We start from the raw sequence: 24,494 nt of genomic DNA on the forward strand, positions 1-24,494 counted from the left end.
AACATAATGGGGTGGAATTCGGTGGTGCAAATATCTTGCATTTTACTGCATTAATAAATAGCTATGTTTCCTCATTCGTTATATATTTAGTTACTATTGTGCATTCTGTTGTGTTGCCATGCGAATAGTACATTAAATATCTCGCAGATAACACATGTAAACGTCGTAGCGTGCGCACCACTTTATAAACAAGAACAGATAATATTGACAAGTATGATGGTAAAATACAACACAACAAAAAAGTACATGAAAGATACCACGACTCCAATAAAGACCGGAATTTAACCATGCTTTGAGCAGGGTTTGGGAAGTACGTCGACGGGCCTTAGACGTTTGCGGTTTGACATGGTGCTCACAAGCCAGAATCAAACACAGGGAGCGTCTTGGGTTCGAACCCAGGATTATGTATGACATGCCTGCAATGAGACGCCAGGATACTAGAAGGCAGTAGGACAACATTTGGTTTACAAGAAGGTTTGTCCAACTGATGACAAATCTATACAATTAAACCCTGTCAATTAGCGGCCACATTTTATCAAGAACATCCAAATATTTCAGTGTATTTTTTAATCCATTAATTGGGATCTGATGCAGCTTGTGGCTGTAGAAGAATAAGGCTAGCTGAAAATAGTGGTGCTTGGCGGATCTATCCTCATCACTGTCACACCCAACCCATCATACAAGTACATGTGCGTTATGTCTGTGTCATCGTCTATCGTTTACCTGGAGTAGACAACAAACTTGTCATCAAGATAGTCTTAGGTTCAGTGCATATGCAATAGTAATGGTTTGGTATAAATTCCCAATTTTAGCATTTCAATATAGCATTGTAATGCAAGATTCACAACTAGATCTAAGCTGGTGCGCTTAGAAGGTAACTCATTTTGCCTACACTTTAATACACATATCAAAAGATAAGCTTAACTTTCAGCGTGTTGTTCACATGCTCCTGTGTTGATCACGTGACCATTCAAAAGGTCAAGAATGAAATTACGACGATGATTAAGTCATTAAAGCATGTACATGGATCGCACATCCGTCTACTTGAAAATAACGTATGTCGCTTCAATACACATACTGGGTGTTCAGACAGCTATACATTATATAATCAGCGAAGCATGTACATGATAAGATTAAAGTTTCGTTGTGGAACATGTTGAGCAATGTTATCAACCTCGATGGCAACTGAGTCACATTCTTTGAACTTCCTAGTTGATGGGCGCTATTAATATAACAATGACACTGACACTGACACAGCCAGTAACAACGCAAGGGGCCCAATCGTTAAGACATTACTTTAAACTTCCTTGTTAGCGACGCTTGACTATATAATACCATTATTCAGGGACACATACCACGGAGGTGAATCTCGTGTGACATCGTAAACGGCTTATTGTTGTAAAATGGTATTGACAGCGTTTGGCAAGATGTCTTCAATGGTGGCTGTGTTTGGGTAGACAATTCTCGGTTGTTCTTACAACCGAGAAGTAGAGCGTTACAGCTTGTTTGAAAACATGCAATTATATGTTGGAGCATACAGCATTGTTTATACAATTCAAGTTGTCGAACGGTCACCAATCATTTTCACCAACATCAGTACAATAACTACAAATTCTAAGTCCGACATTTTGTTTTGAATAAATGCTTCAGTAGGAGTATATTACGAAGGTGTAAGTTGCCATGTAAGTAAAATACGTGCAGATTGTAGGAATATCCGATTTGAAATTGCACTGGCTTTGTAGTAAAGTATGTTATAATGTCGTGTTGCCTGACGCAAGGAGTGACTGTCCATGCTTGTTTCTCTCCGGGAAATGGATTTCAACACCACAAGTGTAGCTGCTTATGTTATTTCCCTAAATGAATGCATATCTAAGTACAATGTACTGTAAAGACTTTAGCAGTGTTAACAGTGACGTTCATTACGTGTTTTCCTCACGCTGATGCGGCAAATCGACGGGTTAGAGTCACAGCCTTGATTTGTCCTGAATACTTTAGAACTGTGGAAAATGTGCGCAACGCGTCTCGATTTTATAGTACTTTACTATCTTAGAGTACTTACTTTTTTAGACCTTGGATATCTTCTTTGGTTAAGCTAGATTAGTGTTAAGTAACTTTCCCATGCTCATTCGCTCAAAATTCAAAATTCCGTAGCTCCGCAAAAACGCATATATTTTTATTTGTTACAACTTATCTTTCATTTTCAAAATCGTTGGTTATTTTTACTAACTGGCAGTGGTCCCACATAATCCGATTTTAATGGTTATTTTTATATTTTGATGCTCGAGCTTTCCTATAATAAGATGTGGATGGGACACTAAACACTATGGCTGGTAGGTATCCGGTATTCAGCAGATGTACCCATTTGGTCCCGATAGATGTAAAGAAAAAATGTCAGTCGTGTCAAGTTTCCTTTTCTTGGTCGTGTTGAACATGAGTGTAGTTGACACGGACGCTGAATGCGTACAGTTGTATCGCCATACTATGCTGCCTTTGTTAACCGCAGTTTCCATACGTTATATAAGACTTCCTGGTACAGAAGTCTTGCATCAACAATCTCATAGTCAGTTAGACCTGTATACAACCCAGGGTACAGCAGCCCGAGTGCCACACTGTCGTAGCAGATGCACAGAAAGCAGACAGTACTTGGATGTGTATAGAAAAACAAGAGTGATAATTTTTCAGCTAAAAAAGTAAGTCTATGTGTATTCAAGAATATTTTTCTTTATCTATGAATATATTTTTACATATTATAGATGTACGTGTAACCAATACTTTAGAATCCTATTAGAGTTTCCAATCCGAATTTTAGAAATAGTGTATCCCCATTTTCAAACTTTTATGACTCGGCTTTGTTTGAGTGAGTGAGTGAGTTTGGTTTTACGCCGCTTTTAGCAATATTCCAGCAATATCACGGCGAGGGACACCAGAAATGGGCTTCACACATTGTGCCCATGGCTTTGTTTGAACATTTGGTGCACATGTAGTTAGCAATGTGGTATAACATTAGGTGTTCATATGAATAAAATCTTGTTTTCGATCAAGACTATCGACATTATTCGTTTACGGTCGAGGAGCTTGGTTCCTACATATAACATATGCTAAAATGCATTGAGGAATTCTTGAATGCGGTTACGATAAATCGTGAATTGTCTCCTGATCGAATGTCTGCAGTTTGTGACTTTTGAAGTTTCATTTAGAAAACGAGGGTCATGTCGAACGTAGTGGTTTAACGTCGGGTTGAAGACTACTGCGTTGTTTACAGCATGCATGTGAATATGTGGCTGCTTCTTGAGTGTGTTTGTCTAGACTAACCCCATTTCATGGTGCAAACCCACTCTGTTTGACATGGGTACCCTACTCAAAAACAGTGTCTGACTATACGATCAGAGTTCATCAGGTGTTGGTTATGCACCTTGCAGAGTGATAGACAGGGTGGCAATCGTTTCCCTTATTTTTCAAGTGTCGGTCGCAACGGCATTTCACTCCCACTGCCTAAAACAAACCCCCAGGTTCTGAAAGAGATGAAACTCATTTGATAACCCAGGACTGTTCTGGTACGTACAGGATCGGTAGGGTAGCCTACTGGTTAAAGTGTTCGCTCGTCACGCCGAAAACAGGGGTTCGGTTTCCCACATGTGTAAAGCCCATTACTCATGTTCCTGGCTGTGATGTTGCGGTAATGTTGCTAACAGCGGCATAAAACCGTATTCACTCACTTCTTTACGTACAATTATCAAAAAAGGATGCGGCGTCACGCAAACTATAACAAAATTCTGAAGCCCACCATGTGATCACTGTGGTTCTTGCTTATCCCTCAGTGAACATCGACAGAAAGGAAGTATGATGTCTGTACAATACAGTATAGTGTTCTGGATCTGTTCACTTGCAACGTGGAATTTCAGCACAGGATTGGAAGCAAATGGGTAAGAAAACACTTCTGTTTTATCACTGAAGTTTCGTCAAAATATATCCATTGCCCTCTGGGCATTCATCTGGAGCATGTAAATTTGTAGGTTTCAAAGACCAAAGGCTTTTCTTGACTATTGCTAGTGAGATATACTGATGTTTAGACAGCTGCAAAATGGCGTCTCATTATCGATATTTACTCATTAAGTATTTAGCTTCATATACTGAACATCATTGAAAACGCACCACTTATAAAAGTTCAGATTATTAACAGTTCAGATAATAACAGATGGACGACTGACAAATACAACAACACAGAAAAGACGCTCATTCATTGAAATGTTCCACAGTCAGAAAGGATCAAACACACGAGGGGGCAAATCGAAAAGTCAGTATCGCGCGCATGTGACCGCCATTTGCATTGACACATGCAGTTCAACGTCTCCTCATTGAGTCAATAGCGTCCGAATAGAGTTCTTGAGAATGGCATTCCACATCTGCAGTAGTGCAGTCTCAAGTGTCCCGGATGTTTCGCATCTGTTGTCGCCGCGAATGACTTTGACCAATTTCGTCCCACAAGTGCTCCATGGGGGATACATCTGGCGACTGTGCTGGCCAATGAATAACCTGGATGTGTTGCTGGGCCAGATACTGCATGAAAATACTTGTTGTGTGTGCCCGTGTGTTGTCCTGTTGAAAAGTATGAACTAGTGCACAGGTCCTGGCAGTCGGCAGTGTTCAATCACTGGACAAGGTCAATATGGCGATCCTGATGGAGCGTCGTAACACATTGTTGCTAAGGTCATTGAACGTTACGGCCTGTCTACTCATGTCTACGACTAGCCTAACGATGGTGGAGTGGCCTAGTCCAAGTTGCCGAGCAATATCCCTGCTGCTGGTGCCAACCTGAATCATGCCTAGTGCACGTTCTCTTTCTTGAGGTGTTAACCTCGGCATCTCTGTCCTCGTTTCACAATCGTTAGTGAAGCAATGAGAATTGGTTCTCATACACCTGCTTTTAATGTCACAGTCAGTATGATTTCAGAATGAAATTAGCGCTTTTTTCATGGCGTGGCTGCATGTTGATGCATTTTGGAATTAAGAGTCATACTGTGGACAGGAATTTGTTTCTAAAGGATTTTTTCAACTGGACTTCATGTTTGTTATATTCATTGATCATTGTCATGCTGAAAATCTTGATGAAAATATGGACAATTTTAGACTGGTGCGTTTTCATTGATGCTCAGTTTATTATATACATGGAAATGGGCTGCATGATATTGTTTGAAATCATATCAAATCGAATATTTGACAATGTTGCCATGTGCCAAGATATATGTTCTTTCAAGACACGTCTTATCAGATTTCGTCCAGGGTTGTCTCAAACACGCTGTCCTTTCCTCCATGATTTCCTGTACTTATATCATTTAAAATATCTGCTTTTAACTCCAACGACTGCAATACTCTGAAACTTTTTGTGTAACTTAAGATATACTCTACACATCCGTAGTAAGGTGTTAATCAGTTTACCACTTCAGTCCTCTGTGACAATACTATGTATTTTTGAAATATGCCTCTGTATGTTCCGCGGGTGAGGTATTTAAACCAAAATGACGAGAGGACATAGTCCAGTGATAGCTGTGTATTTAAATGTCATAATTACATACCAATGAATTCCCATTTTCCTGTAGTTCTACCTACGCTTGGTAAACTTTAACTGAACATTTCAATTTAAGAATCAACACTCTGAAGTGGCCTGTTATACAAATACCCACGTCTTAATTGACATCCAGTTTCAATAGCTAGGTATAGCTTCTTGGGTCCAGCATAACATAACTGCTAGATAGTCCTTGCCTCCCGCCTCCTACTTCCCCGTTCTTGAGAACAAGACCATACTGAAAACACTTGCAAGCGTCCCATCTGATTAAGTACACAAATCCAGCCTGGGCCATTTGATTTGTCGAGTGGTTCATGTCCTCACACATCCATCATATCCCAGATGGGAGAGCAGTGGCAACACGTCCGCACAGTACAGTGCCAAAGCCAAGACTGTCTTTACTCCCAGTGACTGTAGTCACTAGGATTACAGAAGGAACACATGAGGCACCCAATCTGATTCTGATGATTCCTGAAGCATACAAGGAACCATCTCTTTCAGTTCTGGCACAAAGTCAAACGTAACTCTTACACAATCTACCTGCTTTTCCCACTGATTAGTGGATAACAGAATACATTTCCTGTTCAGGAACCCCATCGAATATAACACCTTTCATGCTTGTGTCGTCTTACAAAGCCATAACATGGGTTCAATATGTTCATAAGCAAAGATTTGGATCACATAAAGACATTTGGATCGCTGTTAACAAGACGTACAATGCCATAAACGTAAGTACCATTCGGCGGCGACTGACATCACCACCAAGGTGTGGTGATACAGCATTCGTTGATGAGAACAGCCTCTCGTCTATTCTTATTGTATATTAGGCATTATATGTTCTCAAATGAAACTTGCATGATAACAACGAGATACCGATGTTTCGATCGAAGGTCTGCATAAACACCTGAGATTACAGCTTCTAATCGCCTAAGCTACACCTGCCCGCCGCTGAAACCCACTACTTGCTAATGCCTTAGGAAAAATATGGCATTATTTATGCTGATGTGATTTAACAAACCAATAGTACAACTTTTTTCAGTAACAAATGTATGTTTAGTTGTTTAGTTATGCAATCTGTGTATGAGGAACCACATTTATACCCGTGTGAACACTGCAACACTATCGTGGTACTGACTTGTATTTCACCCTGACGTGTGTCAGCATGCATGACTAGTTTCAGGTCCAGTGGATTTGACAATCTAGGGAGAGAGATATATGGAGTAACATTTCATGACTGTATTCATGTTGGCTGAGCAAACACTTCCGCCTTGAAATCACTTTTTGTGCTGTTTATTCTTGAGGTGAACAAATGATACTGCGACACTACGATTGTCATGAGAAGTGTCGTTAGATAAACATAATATCTTATTTAGGGATTAGGGATTTAGAAAAAATGTAACAGTGACATAACACCCATTCAAATACATATTCGAGCATGAAAATAATGCCCAAAACATCCAAACTAAATGTAGTTGTAGATATAAACAAACTAACAAGACACAATGACAGAAAAAAACACATGCATCCATGTGAATGTATGGATATTTGAATGGATCATTAAGAAACAAGGTTTGTGAATTATCGGCAACAGCAGCATAACTCCTGTTGTCCAAATATCCTGTACATTTCCACAATAAAATAGTTTTCGTTTGTTCCTTGCTGTTGAAGAGGATTGCATTCGGAATTTGTCCCAGTTACCTCACGTAACGACATCATATGCTACAAGAGAAAACAGACAGTTTTGATTAGTCATCAAAGTTAATTTGGTAAAGCTGTAAAAAGTACACTAAAATTTTAAGCTGAATCCTGCAGCTGAGAAGAGTTGAAACATGTCCCGAAATGAAGTACAAGCGGATGAGGTCGGTATGGATTACTGTTGGGCGTCATTTGTTCTTCTGCGATCGCGACCATGCTGAATGCGGTAATGTTACAGTGAATATGTAAAACCCTTTGGACCCTTTAATTGACTTTTTGATCTCAGCTTGGTATTGATGAATTGTTGCCCTCAAATGAGTCAATCTTAAACTCTCTTATGATCAGTAAGAAGGAATTTTTCATAATAATTTGTGCGTACGTGCGTGTTTGTGTTCGTGATAACAGTACTAGTTGTTCAAGCCACAACGTATGAAGTAATATGTTCGCTATCGATTGTTCATAGTGATAACTCATGCCAAGAGCGGGTTAACTCACAAAGGAGGTTTGCAGATTTTGATACTTTTTTAAAAGAAATTGACAAATTAAAAAGCGGAGGGTGAAATAGAACCCCCATATGATAAAATTCCGAGATTGAGCTAACAAAGATAAAAATGGGTCCTCGCAATCACGATTACAGCAATGAGACAGGCGTTCATTAATCCTGCTTCCAAATTATTCGGCTTTACTGTTCGCTCAACCAGTTGAGTATTTGATGTTCGTTTTGGGGGGTTCTTCCTACTTGTCATATATTGCTAAAGGTGCACATTTATCTGAGCATAGTGAATTATACGTATTGAGACACAAGTAATAGGCGAATAACATTCACATTCACAGTAATGAGTCAAAACATTAAACAATGTATGTCACTGAGTGAGTGGACGCATCAACCCTTCAGAATAAGCTGGGCTATAAAAGAAATTACAGACAAAAAAGTATTCATGTTGCTATATTGCCAGTTCCAAGTTTGCTGATATTTGTTAGTAAATACGACCTCCATTCACCTGCTGTTGTTCACATTAATGAGTCGATGAAATAATGATACCTCCAAGTCTTACTTTCCTTTCAGAGTAAATGTAGAGGCGTATACAACTTACAGGTCATCGCGTTACACAACGTCGTGTGGTTTTCTTTATTTGTTCCGATGCACAAGATACAGGTAAAACTTCATTTCTTAAAAAGAATGGTTGTTATTCATAATGTTTTTGCTTTATTTTGGTTTTTTTCATATATAAACGATGCTATCTACCCGATCTGAATAGGTAGAATATTACAGCAGATGATATTAACACTGTTATGACGTTGAACATTCCTATGTTGACAATATCAAACACATCGTAAGAGAACACATTTTTGTTCTATCAGGCAGAGGGCAGTCACAAATTACAGATGCAAAACAGGGTACAGAACAACAGATAACAGAGGCTGCCCACATCGTAAGTGAATTGTGCTACATGGTTTGAGGAAGGTCTGCCCTAGCTACAGTTTTTATCATTATGATCTGATGATCTGTATACCTTGATAACATTAGGTTGGACGGGCCGTGTAATGTATTTTGAATAAATACACAGACTGTTTATTGTCATGGACAGTTTATGCTGAGGCTCCCTGATGCGTATGGACAAGTAACATGCTAGCTTTCTTCTAATCCCAGCTAGATACATTTTACTGCACAACACATCTCCGAATTATTATGATTTGACATTTATATGACATTGTTCAATCCCACATAATGTAACAATGAAACTCTAATTACACATTGCAGCTCTATGTGACAATCAGATACAGTCCGCTGCTTGCAACATCGACTACATCACATCTCACATCGTCTACAGTAACGGCAGGACACAGTTCAAGAGTGGGGGCAGCTGTTCCTCCCCTGGGATCTGTGCCAACTGTAATGAAGGCTTTTATCCCAGCAATGAACGCTGCAGAAGTACGTGTATATAGGTTTAGTCGATCAATTCATATGGGTGGTGTTGGTGATCTATAGCCCGTCTTTATGTTGTACTGTCTATAGTGATTAAATTTTACGATAGCGTACTAGTTTTAAATTTATATGGCTGTGATACTCTAGTATTTCTACTGTCCTTCGATGACAGGTTTTTGGTTTTTAACTTTATTGATTTTCATATTGATATATACTAGATTGTTCTCCTCACGATATGGCTGCAATATTGCCGATGTGACGCTAAAAAATAACTCACTCACTCACTCATATGGGTGACGTATATGGCCATTCGCAGTCATTCGTTTTGCAGAGTTACGTCCCTTGGGGCACATGTTTAACCTAAACATGCGGGTTCGAATCCCGTTTCGCCTCGATTTTGTTGCGTGTTCTGTCTGCACCATAATCGTGGTTTTACCAAAGTAAATGTATGAAAACTGCATCACTGTCATATTAAGCTGGCAGCCGTTTAATGCGACTTTGAGCCCGTTTCAAACTCGAAATTCACGTTGTTCATACCCTATGTTTCCTTTGACAGTGTGCAGCGCCATCAGTAACTGTGACCTGGAGACATGCACCAGCAGCAGCAACCAGGTGTGTAGTCGCTGTGAGGGGGTCGTGCTGAACCAGGCAGGACACAGAGCGTATGTGACGTCTTCTGATAGAAGATCATGCACACGTAAGTTGCAATTGGTGAACGAGCCAACTGTATGTCCAAAATGAGTGCTTATAGGTTCCTGCTACAGTTTTTTCCAAGTTTATCGATCTATGATTAACAAAAACACACCCGCAAACCGCAAGAACCTTGAATCTTAAAACATTACATTGTGAGGTGATCATAAATGTTACGAAACATACGGTGGCGACGTTCTTTTATTCATGGAAACTGTCAAAATATAAGAGGAAGAGTCCAGTCAACCTAAGTGAGAACATGTAACCCCCAGTTTCAGTTTCTTATTTTCCAGTTCATCGAGCTATGAATAAACACATACACACTCACACTAACTGCATATATCTTGAATCTGATCATAAATGTTGTACCAAAATATTCCACCACTACACCACACAGACCTGGTTTAGATTCTTAACTAAACATGCTGTAAAACCTAGACCCTACATCTGTGTCTACAGAGGCGTGTTCGTGGCGGAGTGACAGCACCCGGTGTTATCCCGGGACCTGCAGGAACGAGTACGCCAGTAACTGTGCCTGCTCTAGCGGCTTCACGGGGAAACATTGTCAGACAAGTAAGTTGACACTTCCAGGCATCACAAACACTAAACATGCTTTACCTCTTGGTGAAGACCTCCTGTCACTTCTGATTTTCAGTGATACATTCATATCATTTTCAGTGATACTTTGCTTCTGGAGTATTTCTGATTGTACAGGATTGCAAGTAAATGGGTAAGAAGAGTAACCTTATCACTAACCTCGTTAAAATATATCCATTGACCCTTGGGCATTTATCTGAAGCATTTCAAACATAGGTTTGAAAAACCAAAACCATGCCTTGACTATTGATATCCAAAGTTGCTGACGATGGGGCAGCTTCGCATTATTGACAGTTATGCATTATACAGTTGTAATGAGCAAAGCTGTCTTACTGATTAACATGATAATTGGCTAATACACCAAGCTATACATCCTTCTGATTAGACTTTGACGAAATAAAATGATGCCCATATTTTCCGTCTTAGCAACGGAATTATATTGCATTATTGCTTGGCGTATTGTTTGTACACGTACACTGTTCGTATATTTGTACACGTTTGTCACAGTAACAACGAAGCCCACAATACACTTCAACCTCCTAAGACTGTCCGCCAGCAACGGCGACGCGACAGAGGCACCTCCCGACATCAACAGTGGTCCATCTCAGTCCACCAGCTGGTCAAACATCAACTCTCAATCCAGAATGTACTACAAGTTTGAGGCAGAATACAAAATGGTACCTCCATCCAGACATGCCTTCATTGAAAACTTCCGTGTGGGCATTGTCAGTGGTTCTGCTACATTCAAACTAAAGAGAGGTGTGTTCGATAAAAGAGGTCACAATATGCATTAAATATCATATTATGTATACATTCAAAGTTGGAACGGATTTTCTAACGAGTTTGGTATAACATCGTTCATCTGACTGTACAAAGACATATACTACCCGGTGGTTGATTTATAAATATAAGCGACAACACCCTTTCCACATCCATTAGAAACCACCGCGGACTATCACATGAACACGTGTTTGAATCACTGTAAAAGCTCAGCATATCATGAATCATCCAACTGGTGATCATGTGCTTCTTGTCTCATCATCATCCGTACATCATTATTCACACATCTGACTGTGTTGTTGTTCCAAGGTGCAGGTGATGTCTCCACTAAGGTCTATAACTGTGGAGGAGTCAGGCGAAGCAGCCCGGACACAGACCTGTACACCTGTGAAGGAAACCCATCAGGGGCGTCTGTACTCCCTCTGCCCTTCCAACACAGAGATATGTGAGTATGGGGAGGTGATGGGTGACTTTGAGTGTAACAACGATTTCGTAAATGATGGTATACAGTTTAGACTGTGTCTAGCAGAATGGACGTTTGGGTAGTTTTGCTTTTCACCCTGACATTTGAGTACACCTATTTCATCACATTATTTTTTGTCGTTTCCATAACAATCATAACGTATTTTGTATGAGTACATATTGCTACTTAACTACAGTCTGGTACACATAGTCTGGTACACGATACAGACACTGCTGTTTATTTCAAATGTTGGCTTTCATCTTAAGCTTGGAATCTGAATGTCCTAGATTTCTATAAAGATTTTGACATTATTATTTTCAGAATTGAATTCACTTATTCAACAAGTAATGGAGGGTATGTGGAGGTCCGGGACAAGGAGAGAAACACACTAGCGACCTACTACTACAACGGTGCCACACAGACCCACACCTTTACTGTGTCCATAGACCTGGTGGATCCCTATCACTGTACTGGTACTACTGCCTGTGTTGGCAGCATGTTGACTGTTCCCGATGTTATCAAGTCTGTAGGTATATGACCACAGTTATATTTCACACCCGATGTTGATGGTAGACAGGAAGAATGATTCCATGACTTGTTTCAGCCCACAGTGAACCTCCGCTGGAGTGGCTGGTCAGATACTGATGCAGGAGTCGACCACTTTGTGAGGGACGTGTATGAACTCCACGCTGTTGGGGATGTACTCAGAGCTAAGCGTCGTGTTGACACTACAACGTTGACAAGCTCCACGGTGAGATACTTATTGCTGTAGTTGCACTGTTTAAATCAATTTAAAACAAGGGTGATTAGTTGCATACAAATAGAAGTGTCATGTGGATGCATGCATGTGGCAGCGTGGTAGTGCATGTGTGTGTGCGTGCGTGTGCGGGTGTTACCTCCATACATTCTGGTGATAATAAGTAGAAATGATAAGTGTGACTACTTGACTCGGCTACAAATAACAGGAACATCCTTCAAAGCACATCAATGCATTGAAAAGGTGGAATGTAACCTGTTCACTTGTTAGCAGATGTATGTATTGTTTACATATGTACACGTTCCAGACGTCCAACAGCTACACACTGACTACGGCGGGAGTGTACTCGGTTGTCCTATCTGCCTATGACAAGGGAGGTAATCACAGAAGTGCTAGAAGAATATTGATATATGATGGTACTTCGACTCTGACAACACGGGTAAATACAGCTCTCCGCGTGACAACAGCATCATCAACGACATCATCAGAGTGGCAAACAACGTCATCAGCAGTGACAGTAGATTGGACCAACAGATACATCAACACAGTCCACCACAACAACAAGTGGCTCCACGGCGTGGCTTCTGTTGGTGACATCAGCTCGGACTATGACGATAAGGAGGGTGACAGAAGTGTGGCTGCCATCAACAATGTTCAGGGTTGGCACGATTTACAAGCATGTTTACACAGAATAGAAATACGTTGCGGAATCAATCGACACATAATTCACCCATCACACAATATGCCAAATATTTGTCTCGCATAATTTATCCATGATGCATACGCTAATTCAAATGCGCCACTTATTGTGACTGCCATATAGAAAGATATATAATCATTTTGTTTGCCAATTTTAACGCTGACATCATATCTGTTTCCCCTCTTCTGATAAATTAGGATGTCTTTAATATTCAACAGGTGTAACACGATTCTTGACGTCATACAAAGTCGACCACCAAGGAGGGTCGTCCATCACCAGTCCACCAGCTAAAAACCTGTTCACCAGTCAAGGTCTGAATCAGTCACAGACCATAACATCCTCACTAGTGGACGGGGACACTGTACGCTTCTGGATGCGAGCCTATGACATTAGAAGCGAATTCAATGAAGAACATGTGACAGTCCACATCGACACATCACCTCCAGTCATGGAGAACCTTTGGCTTAACAGAAGCGGAAGTCTCAACATCAGTATATATTGGGTGGAGGAACTTCATGATGTAAAGTAAGAACGTTTATTGTAGTTTCGCCATTTGGCAGTTCTGTTTTTTATTTTCATCTTCCAAACGTCACAGCACGACTGCAAACACGACTTCATGTTGAAGCTTGAACATTATGTGAAATTAAATATGTCAGGAATAAAGTTGTGAAATAACTGCATTCACGAATATCTATCCGAAAACATGCAACACTCTCTATCAAGCATATGTTTATCTGACTCTAGAATGGAGTTTGATGTGCGCGATGAACACAGTGGAGTGGAAACGTTGGAATGGAGAGTCGTAGAAAAACGGCAAGATGAAGACACTGCTGTAGCTGTCCATCACATCTCGGTTCAAGGATATGGAGTATGTCATTGTTCGCTCTTGGCTTCAATAATTTGGGTCCGAGGTGAGGTTAGGTGAAATTGGATTTAACGTCGTGCTTGAGAATATTTCGCTCATATGACGACGTGTGTATGTGTAAATGCGGCTGCTTGTACTAGCCCAGACTGAAGATGGTTTTATAGTGCTAGCCCACTGAGATGCCATGCCGCATTGAAGCATGAATACCCCACTCAGACACATTATACTGACTCCGAGCCGACCAGTCCTTGTTGTACCCATTAATGCCAAGTGCCAGACAGGGACCAACAAGTACCATATTTTAACGTCTTTTGGGATGACGCGGTTGGGGATCGAACCCGCGACCTTCCACTCTCCGGGCGGACGCTCTAACCACTACACCACGGAGGCGGTATAATTTGGGTTCGAATGGTACAGTGACATCAGAAACCAATAGAACTCTTATCTATCACCCCTCTGTTTTAAACAACTGAATCTTAATAGAAAGTAATGATTCTCATGAAATTAAAGTTCTATATCAAATTTGATGTGTTTATGAACGAATGATTCCAGACTCTGGATGACTGCAAGACCATGCATGATGCAAGGGATGGTAACTGTTATTGTACTCCAGCTGGCACATGTTATCATTCCAACTTCCAAGTGAAACCAGCCCTGGCAGACATAAGGGACGTAAAGTTGGCTGAAGGGAAGGATTACTGGTTTCAAGTCACAGCTACAAATCATGCTAAATGCTAAGCTAAAAAGTGAACAGAAAGTAAAGGTAAATGGCTAAATTGTTTTTGTATGTGACATCAGCTGTGTCAAAGAACTGATTTACCGTCTAATCCATAAACGAATCAACTCCTAATTGTCAAAAAAGGACTGATCAACGTTTGCGTGGTTTGAAAAAAGAAACATCAATAGACACACACATTGCCTTGTAGCACATTGACAAAGTTAAGGAATGAAGTTATAAGATCTTTTAACACAGAACAATAAACCAAGGTAAGCATTAATTAACCTTCGATCGGAAAAGCTTTCACTCAGAGGTTCGAGCCAAGTATGTCAAGTGTGTTTGTTCAATCTAATATGGTTACTCACTTCAATGTTACGGATTAGAATTGAAACTAACAATAATAATAATATCTATATCAGATCCAGGTGAATGCAAGTCACCCTCAATCTGGCTTTGTCTACGATGGTCAGTCTGGACAACCGGAAGTGGACTACCAGGACAGTCTACAGCTCCACGCCCACTGGGAAGGATTCTTTGACAGAGAGAGTGCAATTGCATTTTACCAGTACACGTTTGGACCAAGATGTTTACAGGGACACGAGTTTGACCTTAATAGCACAAAAAACGTTAGTGTTTCATTGTTCTTTGTGGTGAATATGTCTGTTTATTGTTTAACGCCACACCCAGCAATATCCAAGCTCTATGAAGGCGGTCTGCAAATAATCGAGCTTTGACCAGACAATACAGGGATTGTCAACATGACCATCGATCAACGCAATTGGGATACATGCATAAACCAAGTCAATTAGCCTGACCATCCGATCCCTTAATCGCTTCTTACGACAAGCATGAGTCGCTAAGAAGATTTCGTTCTTCAGAATACATTTCCGTTGGTATCAATGCTAAAACACAGGTTTGCTTTTACATATCCACTATGAGGGTACATTGGAGGTGTATTTACTATGGAGTTACTCTTCTGATGACAGATGGAATCAACACGCACTACGGAAGCCACATGGACAGCACCGTCTTGTGGAAAGTTTTACATAACTGTGGTCGCCTATAATGGAGCTCAGCAGAGAAGCGATGTCGTTTGTTCAGATGGAGTGGAGACGTGCAAACCCTCTCCTTTTACCGGTATTGTTTTACCTGAGTTTTCGTTAAACTGAGAATGGCTAGCCGTTACTGTACATTTCAATTGTTCAAGCAATCATAATCGAAATAGACAATGCATAGATAATATGCTGGATGTTTTCACAAAATCTGATGTACAGGTAAATACAACATAAAAGTCAGAATCCATAAGGGGTATATAAAGATGAATGTGTATCAATGTTGAAAAAAGCCCTGTTAAACTGCTAAAACATTTTGTTCTCCAGAAAAAGCATTTCTAGAGTTTATATTTCGTGAAAAATATAAATACTTTCATGAGACTTGTGAACAACAGATGAAGAGCCACGTTCACTAGAATACTGGCATGCTACGATATGTATATATTTGGTGTTACATAGGAAACGTTAACTAGCTAGAATTTACAAATAGGGCCTGTAAGTAGGGCGCGGCACTACGCGAGACCTTAATACTTCCGGTGACAAACAACGTTTCATACCTTTTTTAATAGTCTCGTGGTTGTCAGTTGACTGTAAGGAACCGATAACCCTTTTGGGACTAAAAGTAATTCGATCTAACCATTCCCAAATCAGCCAACTGTTACCTCTGTCAAAATCTTGGACAGCTGAGCATGGTTTTACACTTGGTCCGGTCAAGTAAAGTCATATTTGGCGGTCGCGCAACTGGCTAATTGGAACCAAAACTGGTTCTTGAAGATACGCCCGAAACTCTGGTACCTGAAGTAAGCTGGGCCCCGTCTCGGATATTGCAAGTTGGCACGCGCAAAAGGAGCCGGGAACCAGCTTAGGACCGGAAGCAGATCCTCGCGAGACTTATAGGCCCTAATGCCATTCTATAATTCACGAAATTAATTTCCGATTTATCTCCCTTGCTAATGTTTCTTTTAATTATCATATTAAATTTGTTGTTTCTGAAGGTTTATTGTTCAGTGGAGACAGGAAATATCACAGCCTTTTAGTTCTACGGGTATATTGTATTGTGATTTTGAGACTTATTTTAATGTTGCACATTATGTAGAGTTTTCCACCCCCAGGTCACACAGAAGAGCGATAGCTAATGTTAGATGTGATTGAGACTGTCTGGTGTGATGGCGCTGTGTTAAATGAGAGAGTTTGTTTATACTGTGAGGATGAGGTGGAAGATGAGTGCCGTTTTACTGAAATGTCCATTGTGTATGGATGAAAGGTCTATTTGAAATAACAAATGTAATGATGAATCTGATGCTGTTAATGACATTCAAAAGTTATATTTAAGAAATACAGTTCGCTCTATCACCATGTAATAAAGCACACTTTCACCCTGAACTATAATAGTTAAAGCACGAGGACGCTTCAATACACTATATATGGTGGTAGAGCGAACTGTATTTCTTTTCTAAGATGCCAAATATAATACTTTCTAAGTATAATTACGATTAATCTAAGGCGACCTAAATTAAGAAACTGACGCACTGCTCTATTGACGTCACTGCCATTGTGACGTAAATCAAAAAGTGCACATTATCGTCTGATAAAGTACTGTCGGCGCCTTTGATCTTTCATCGGAGCATCTTAGATTATATCTTATCCAGCCCTAATGTGTGTTTTATTGCTGCCAAAACCTGCCAATCTATCCTTTCTAAACGTGAGTGTTATGTGTATGCACAGGCATATGTATGTAATACCTAATCCAGCTTTATAATTTAATTGCTTATGTTCATTATAACATTTTTCGTTTTATACAATAATATTTTATCTTTGTGTACATTTTACAGAACTTAATCTCTCATTATTCCTTACAGGAGCGGCTTAATCTTCTATTGCTTTTTTGTATTGTATCTATATTGTATTGTATCTATATTGTATTGAGATGAGACTTTCATAAACAATCTATCTTTCTGTCTACAATGTGCACGTAACGTCACTCGTGGAATAGTTAAAACCAGATACGAACTTTAACAATAGCATTCATTTATACTGATTGATTGTTAATTAAAAAGGTCGGCTCTAGAGTAGAGGTATAATGTGTCTTTTGTCAGCAGTATGAATATCATCAGTAATAATATATCCCCGCGTCAGACATATGATCGATTCTTTTATCAGACAGTAATTGATTGGTCATTAGGCCTGGTAAGAGGAATATTATGTCATATTGCACATGAAAAATCAAGTTCTGATATCAAAACATCTTCGTACAGGAAACCTTGTACTGATTGTGTCGGTTACTGCCTCCGCTGTGGTTGTAGTTGCTGGCATTGTCATTGGAGTAGTTGTCTGGAAGAGGAAACAAAGGTACTATATTTTCCTGAAATAACCTGTCTATTATGCATTATCGATATGAACACTAAATTCAGTGAACATGATGTACCACTGGTTAAAACTTAAAGGAATATCAGTTACCGTCATTATACTTAAATCTAAGAAAAACAGTTTAAACAGTATTTGTATTTTGAGAAATTATCTTCATAAGTGAGACAATATATATACCAACACTAGCCTGTGGACATTTAAAAAAGGCCAGTGTTTTGACATTGTTCCTAACAAGCTAGAGGGGCGGTGGGTAGCCCAGTGGTTAAAGCGTTCGCTCGTCACGCCGAAGACCGAGGTTCGATACCCGGCATGGGTACAATGTGTGATGCCCATTTCTGGTGTCCCCGCCGTGATATTGCTGGAATATTGTCACAAGCAGCGTAAAACCATACTCACTCACTCTGACAAGGTAAAACATGTTCAGGATCTCAATGCAGCAGTGATTAGGAAAACAAGATAGCTCGGGTGTCTTTCAGGTTATTTCTGAAATGTATTTTGTACCAAATGAATTGACCCGATTATTGATTAATGGACTGTAGTGTTTGTTTGAGCGAGTCATTTGATTTTCATACATTGATGTTTATTTATTACAGAGATCAACCGAAGATCTCAGATCAAGCTGTACGCTACAACATAGGTTCATATGAAAACATTAAACCTGCAAAAACAACACCTGAAGACAACAATCGTCAGTTCGATGACATGACGTATGACAAGCTTGATGTCAACTTACGCGATAGAGGTCCTGATGAAGAACCATACTGTTCCATACAGACTCGTCGATCGGACGAGACAAACATATATGAATGTATTGATAGCATTTGCGAAACTCCACAAGTTATGTCCAGCATGACATCGAGTGGCATACGTGAAGAACATTGAATACCGGATTACGGTCACAAACATCACTCATATGCATATACTTTTTTAAAAATTATACAAATCTATAGTTTCAACAAATACTTGCGTAGACCCGGGTTGAAAATCATCTTCAGCAGTCCATGCATGTCGTAAAAGAGGACTGACAGTTCGGGTAGTCAAACTTATTTAACTGGTTGATCGATACCCATGATGCCAGTCACTGGATTACCGTCATATAGCTGGAATCTTGCTGGGTGCTGCGTTAGATAAAGATTCATGAAACAACAAAGAAAACAATTGTTAAAGGAACATTGTCACTGCGAGGATATAGACCTAGCATCCTCCAGCAAACACATGACTGTACATGTGAGGGGTACGACTCAAGTTCCGCAAGTCCAAAATTCGCAAAAGGGAATGTGACAAGCATTTACATATACCCTTCGTCTGTTTGATTTAATAGAATTATCTCGCTTTTGACAAGATTGGAATAATCATTTTGCAGCAAAGGGTATTTGTCAGTATTCGAGCCTTTTAACTCCTGAAGCCAAATTCAAATTGTCAAACATTCCTGAATATAATTTGACCTTACAGAGCTCGAATTGTCAGCAACAAATGTTTTGTTATTTTTTTCGAAACATATCCAACCCCTCTATAAATATGCCTCGAAAATAAAAAATATTAATCACAGCCATTGTCACACCTTTCTGGTTATTGTTGGAACTTCCCGATGAATGTAGGGTGATTAACACACACGTGGTCGTGATGCTCAGCTATCATATGACATTGTTTTACTTTGAATTACATAAGTAAAAATGGGAATACTGACATTTAGATTGAAACATGCATCATGTTAAACAAACGTATGCGTTGTAAATTTATATTTTCGTATTTATGACGTTATGGTTGTGCTTCATTTCACTACTATCTATTGACCAAAATATGGATCATGTTCTTTATACTTGACAAATATATATTTCAGGATTTTATAATTTCTCACATCAAAGAATAATTCTTTTATTGAAACCGTCCGACTCCGATGATTGATGAGATGAGAGCGTGATTCTACACTATGCAATTTATCTGCAGTTGGAGATGTGTTTGTCGGAGTGCCATTATGCTTCAACTACCATTACATCCCATACAACTGTCACATGTTGCCTCATCTGTGCAAATCAATAAAATAATAATGTGAGTGCAGATTCATTGATAATTTAAATACAGTACGTTAGTGCAACTAAATCACACAAAAATGTAGACATCTTGATCGTCATTAAATAGTTACATATTGTATGCCAAATTATAATACAAAATATAAATATTCTTGCACAACTGTTGGTTTTGTTTCGTTCGTTTGGAGATATTGAAGTGTTTTGTACTGTCTGAATATTCAAGACTTGTTTCTTGTCATGATGTTTGATGTATAAGCATCGATAGAGAGGCATGGGAACAGAGGGTCTTATCTTTAGTCTACCTTGGGTTAAGGCCGGTGCTTAGGGGCACCACTATTGCTATGTGTTCACATGGCACATATGTACTTTTTGTAAATATGTATATCAATTTAGTCTCACCTTTCCCTACCAAGAAAGTCACACATCCAGATCACTCTGCCACTAAATTGGAACAGGTAGTCCAGAACACGAACTTCTGAAGTAAATGTCATGGCTCCGATGGCCAATGCTATGCTCATATAATACACAATGCCTTTGAGGTGCTTCATTTTCGTGTGCTCGAGTCCTTGATGAGAATGAAACCCCACAAAGTACTGGAATGTTTTTGCTTCGCCTTACTGAATGTGATCCCAAATATAACATCATCGTTGTATCTCAAGTAAGTCACTGGATTGTCTGGTCCATAAGCTAATACTTACAGACCGCCGTCATAGAGCTGCAATATTAATGGGTGCAGAGTTAAACAAACAAACATGTGTTCATAATATGATCAGAATTGAACATTTGACTGTACTATTTGTGGATGGGGAAAGGGTTTTGTCGCTTTTACTTACTTTTGACCACTTACTACCAGCCATTGTATATTCACCATTAGGAATGTGAGTAGACTAACGTACAGACGCTTTAGCATTTTGTGACTCTCCATAAGGGACGTAACTCTACTAGTCATCACTCAACGTTTATCTATCCTTCAGGATCTGTGGTAGGGTTCATGCCAGGCGTCTCCTGCCTTATTAATCAAGCCTTAAGAAAACTTGCTAAACGGCATTTCCATACATGCACATTTGAAAAGGCTACTCATGTTTTTTCATCCAAAAATACATTCACTGAATGAGATATACATTCCGCACAATATCCGAGAAGTGCATGATTTAATCGATGAACAGCGGTCACAGTCTTTGAGCTGTGTGTTGCACCGCAAGTCAACGGGCACATGTGCATGTATTTTCACGGCATGGAATACATGCACATTTTCCTTGGCAAAAGCAGTGTTAAGGAAGGAAAACCAGTGCGATACAGGCTAAGACGTCTACCACAGTGATTTAAATTCACACGCACTGTGTTGACACAGCCGGAATCAAACACTGGACGTGTCTTCGGTGTCAGACGGCTGGTGTCAGTTCGCAGCAACTGCATTTCAACCAAATTAGTATTCATTTAAATTATAATTTCCTACTACATCTATGCCAGTACGTACGTATGATTGGATGAATAAACGCCAGAACATGTCATGTTTCTACCAAGGAAGAAGACATACACATGTCATAAGATAACTTGCAGATTCACCGTGAGTCACCACTTCTCCTGAAAAGTGATTGTTGGGCTGTACACTTACTACACCTTCACATAACGCTATGTATACTAATGCAATAAAGCAACTGTGCATTATGCCATTTTGTAATGCAAAAAGATAACAACAAGGCTTGTAGTGTTTTCTTTAATCACTGTTTAACTGTTGACAGGATAATATCGAAATCACCTGTGATTTGACAGTAGGCATTGTGACACGCCCTTAAAGAGATGTGGTGTCAAAAAGTGTCAAATCCAGTATCATGCGTGTCCACCATTGGCGTTGACGCAGGCTTGACAACGACGACGTTTAGATGACACTGAGCGATTGAAGAAAACTTGGGGAATGTGGTTCAATGACTGAACCAACGCTTGTCCCAATTCAGCTACGTCAATGGCTGATTCTGGGATTGTCGTAAACGTCGCTCAGTTTCACCCCAAGCGTGCTCCATAAGAGACAGGTCCGGAAAAAACAGCAGGCTAGAGGAGTTCTGTAATGTTCTTCTGTCTCAGGAAATCTGTTACAACACGAGCGACATGTGAACGGGCATTATCTTGCTGAAGCGTGAAGTTATGTCTCTGTCCTTGAATGAACGGCTGCAACTGTTGATGCCGAACTACGCATGCGTCAGCATACCATTGACCTCTGAGCACCCTTGCCCTGCCACTTGAGCTGTCCCTATGAAATCTCGACTCGTCAGTGAAAGAAACAACATCCCAAACTTGTCTCCTGTACCGTAGAAGTTTTTACCCAGGCAAGACGTGTAAAATTGGACGTATTACAGGCCGTCGGTACCGGAGGCTGTGCTCCCTCAGTCGGTTCCGTACAGTCCTGGAACTGATTGGACATAACCCAGGAATGGTCTAAGCTGTCAAACCTGCAGTTTGGAATCGATTCCTTAGATGGGTCAGCCGAATGTAGTTGTCTTGCTGTCTCTTATTCCCGTTATGTTGAAAACGTCTCCACAGAGATGGGATCGTGTTTCGATGGACACCAAAATGTCGGGCCTATTAATTTTTGGGCATTACCGTGTCAAGCAAAACCACGGCGCTTTCTGTGGCATGACGTGCACGCAGTTTAGGTTGAAGTTAACGTGTTTTCCATAGTGTTAGAGAGCCGAGAGAATAATCAACCGTTCTTCAATTTATAATATCATGTGAATACGTGATATCAAATTTCATGCAAAGTGTTTTTGCTAAATGTTTATTTAGGGTCATATTTGTAACTTTTCAAATAACTTTATTTTATGCAATTTTATGCAATGCACAGTTACATTTTCCCGTGAGTATATACTATAATCAGCGACGCTTGTACATAACTAGAATCAGAGTCCCCCCGCTGCAGTTGACGTTGATCCGGCCTGCCATATTCGAATTACAACGCTTCTCTGGACTTTAGTCAGTCGAACCATGTGTACGTGGCCAGAATGCAATAGTTTGTTGGTTTTATATTGACGTTTACAAAGGGCTGGCACTTTATGTTTTTGAATTTCAATAGCACTTTGCGTTTGACTGACATGGAGAGTCAAATTTTTCTTCCTTGACATCCAAAGTATTCGTTGTTACTCATGCTGGAAAAATTTGATCGAAGACAGTTACCTAGCTGTAAATAATTTGTGTTTGCTTTCCCAGAGTGTGTGCGCTGAACACGATTACTCTTATCGGCCTGCTCGCATTGCATTTGTCAACAATGCCATGCACTGTCAAACTTCCTGGTATGGCTCACTTCAACTACTGGCCTCATCGACAGTTGGACCTGTTTATACCAAGGATATAGCTGCGCTGATTACACGGATGCCATACCAGCGGGCCAGATGACTGTTGTGATTGTTCGTCTCGTCACAGACAGACATAATTAGGAGGTATACTTTTTAAAAGAGTGAGTGAGTGAGCTAAAAGTTTACATCACATGACCAATATTTTTAGCCATATTGTGACGACAAAAAGTCATTAATGTAGCCTTTTAAATCCAAGAACGATAAGATTACGGTTGAAAACGTAAGTACATATGCATTTATCTTTATTTATCTATATATGGTTCGTGTATAGAATATTAAATCTTTTTATTTCATGACATTCTCTATTCTACTGATAGCTCTGAACACCATTACACTAAGCCCAGTATGATAGATTAAATAATTATTCAAATTTTGTGCAGAGGTGACGTAGCCAGGTAACTGAGATGCCATGATACAGCTAAACATTCATACCCGTTCTGTATATTCACTTAACAAAATAGCCGTGAAGATCCGGGTTAGATTATTCATCTTCAGTAACCCATGCTTGTCGCAAAAGGCGATTAACGGGATCGGGCTTGTAAATGTGGACTTTTTTTCCAGTGTGTACACCAGACAAGCACGCCCTTACTTTCTGTGGGTTGAAACCGTGAAGGTCCGGGTTAGGATATTGATCTTCACTAACCTATGCGTGTTGTAAGAGGCGATTAACGGGATCGGGTGGTCAGGCTCGCTGACTTGGTTGACACATATCATCAGTTCGATGATCGATGCTCATGCTATTAATCACTGGATTGTCTGGTCAAGACTCTTTTATTCACAGTCCGCCGCCATATAGCTGGAAAATTGCTGAGTGCGGCGTAGAGGTAAACTCATTCACTCACTCACTAAACAAAGAGCGCTGTAATTTTTATAACAAAGAGCAATGTTCTACCACTATTTTAGGTACTACTGTCCAAAAGCATCACTCACCGGCAGTCAAGCT

At 40.0% G+C, this 24,494-nt stretch overlaps 1 protein-coding gene and 1 long non-coding RNA gene across 2 annotated transcripts in view; both read left to right on the plus strand.

The window, feature by feature from the left end:
- Window positions 1–1,639: 1,639 nt before the first annotated feature.
- LOC124261756 (flocculation protein FLO10-like) overlaps window positions 1,640–24,494 on the plus strand; it is a 47,853-nt gene continuing 24,998 nt past the window's right edge. The window contains exons 1-14 of the mRNA XM_046696114.1: window positions 1,640–1,682; window positions 2,587–2,690; window positions 3,819–3,923; window positions 8,325–8,414; window positions 8,621–8,691; window positions 9,021–9,191; window positions 9,742–9,882; window positions 10,335–10,448; window positions 10,980–11,231; window positions 11,562–11,697; window positions 12,037–12,241; window positions 12,320–12,466; window positions 12,780–13,131; window positions 13,391–13,697. Of these exons, the coding sequence (XP_046552070.1) occupies window positions 3,841–3,923; window positions 8,325–8,414; window positions 8,621–8,691; window positions 9,021–9,191; window positions 9,742–9,882; window positions 10,335–10,448; window positions 10,980–11,231; window positions 11,562–11,697; window positions 12,037–12,241; window positions 12,320–12,466; window positions 12,780–13,131; window positions 13,391–13,697 (2,069 nt within the window). The 5' untranslated portion in view covers window positions 1,640–1,682; window positions 2,587–2,690; window positions 3,819–3,840. The remainder of the gene's footprint in view (window positions 1,683–2,586; window positions 2,691–3,818; window positions 3,924–8,324; window positions 8,415–8,620; window positions 8,692–9,020; window positions 9,192–9,741; window positions 9,883–10,334; window positions 10,449–10,979; window positions 11,232–11,561; window positions 11,698–12,036; window positions 12,242–12,319; window positions 12,467–12,779; window positions 13,132–13,390; window positions 13,698–24,494) is intronic.
- LOC124261762 lies at window positions 17,220–20,365 on the plus strand. Its single transcript, XR_006894420.1, has 2 exons — window positions 17,220–18,156; window positions 18,768–20,365. It is a non-coding gene; the product is annotated as an uncharacterized LOC124261762 (long non-coding RNA).

This window comes from Haliotis rubra, unplaced genomic scaffold (genome assembly GCF_003918875.1).
Source record: "Haliotis rubra isolate DU_JTF1 unplaced genomic scaffold, ASM391887v1 Scf808, whole genome shotgun sequence".
Lineage (NCBI taxonomy): Eukaryota > Metazoa > Mollusca > Gastropoda > Lepetellida > Haliotidae > Haliotis > Haliotis rubra.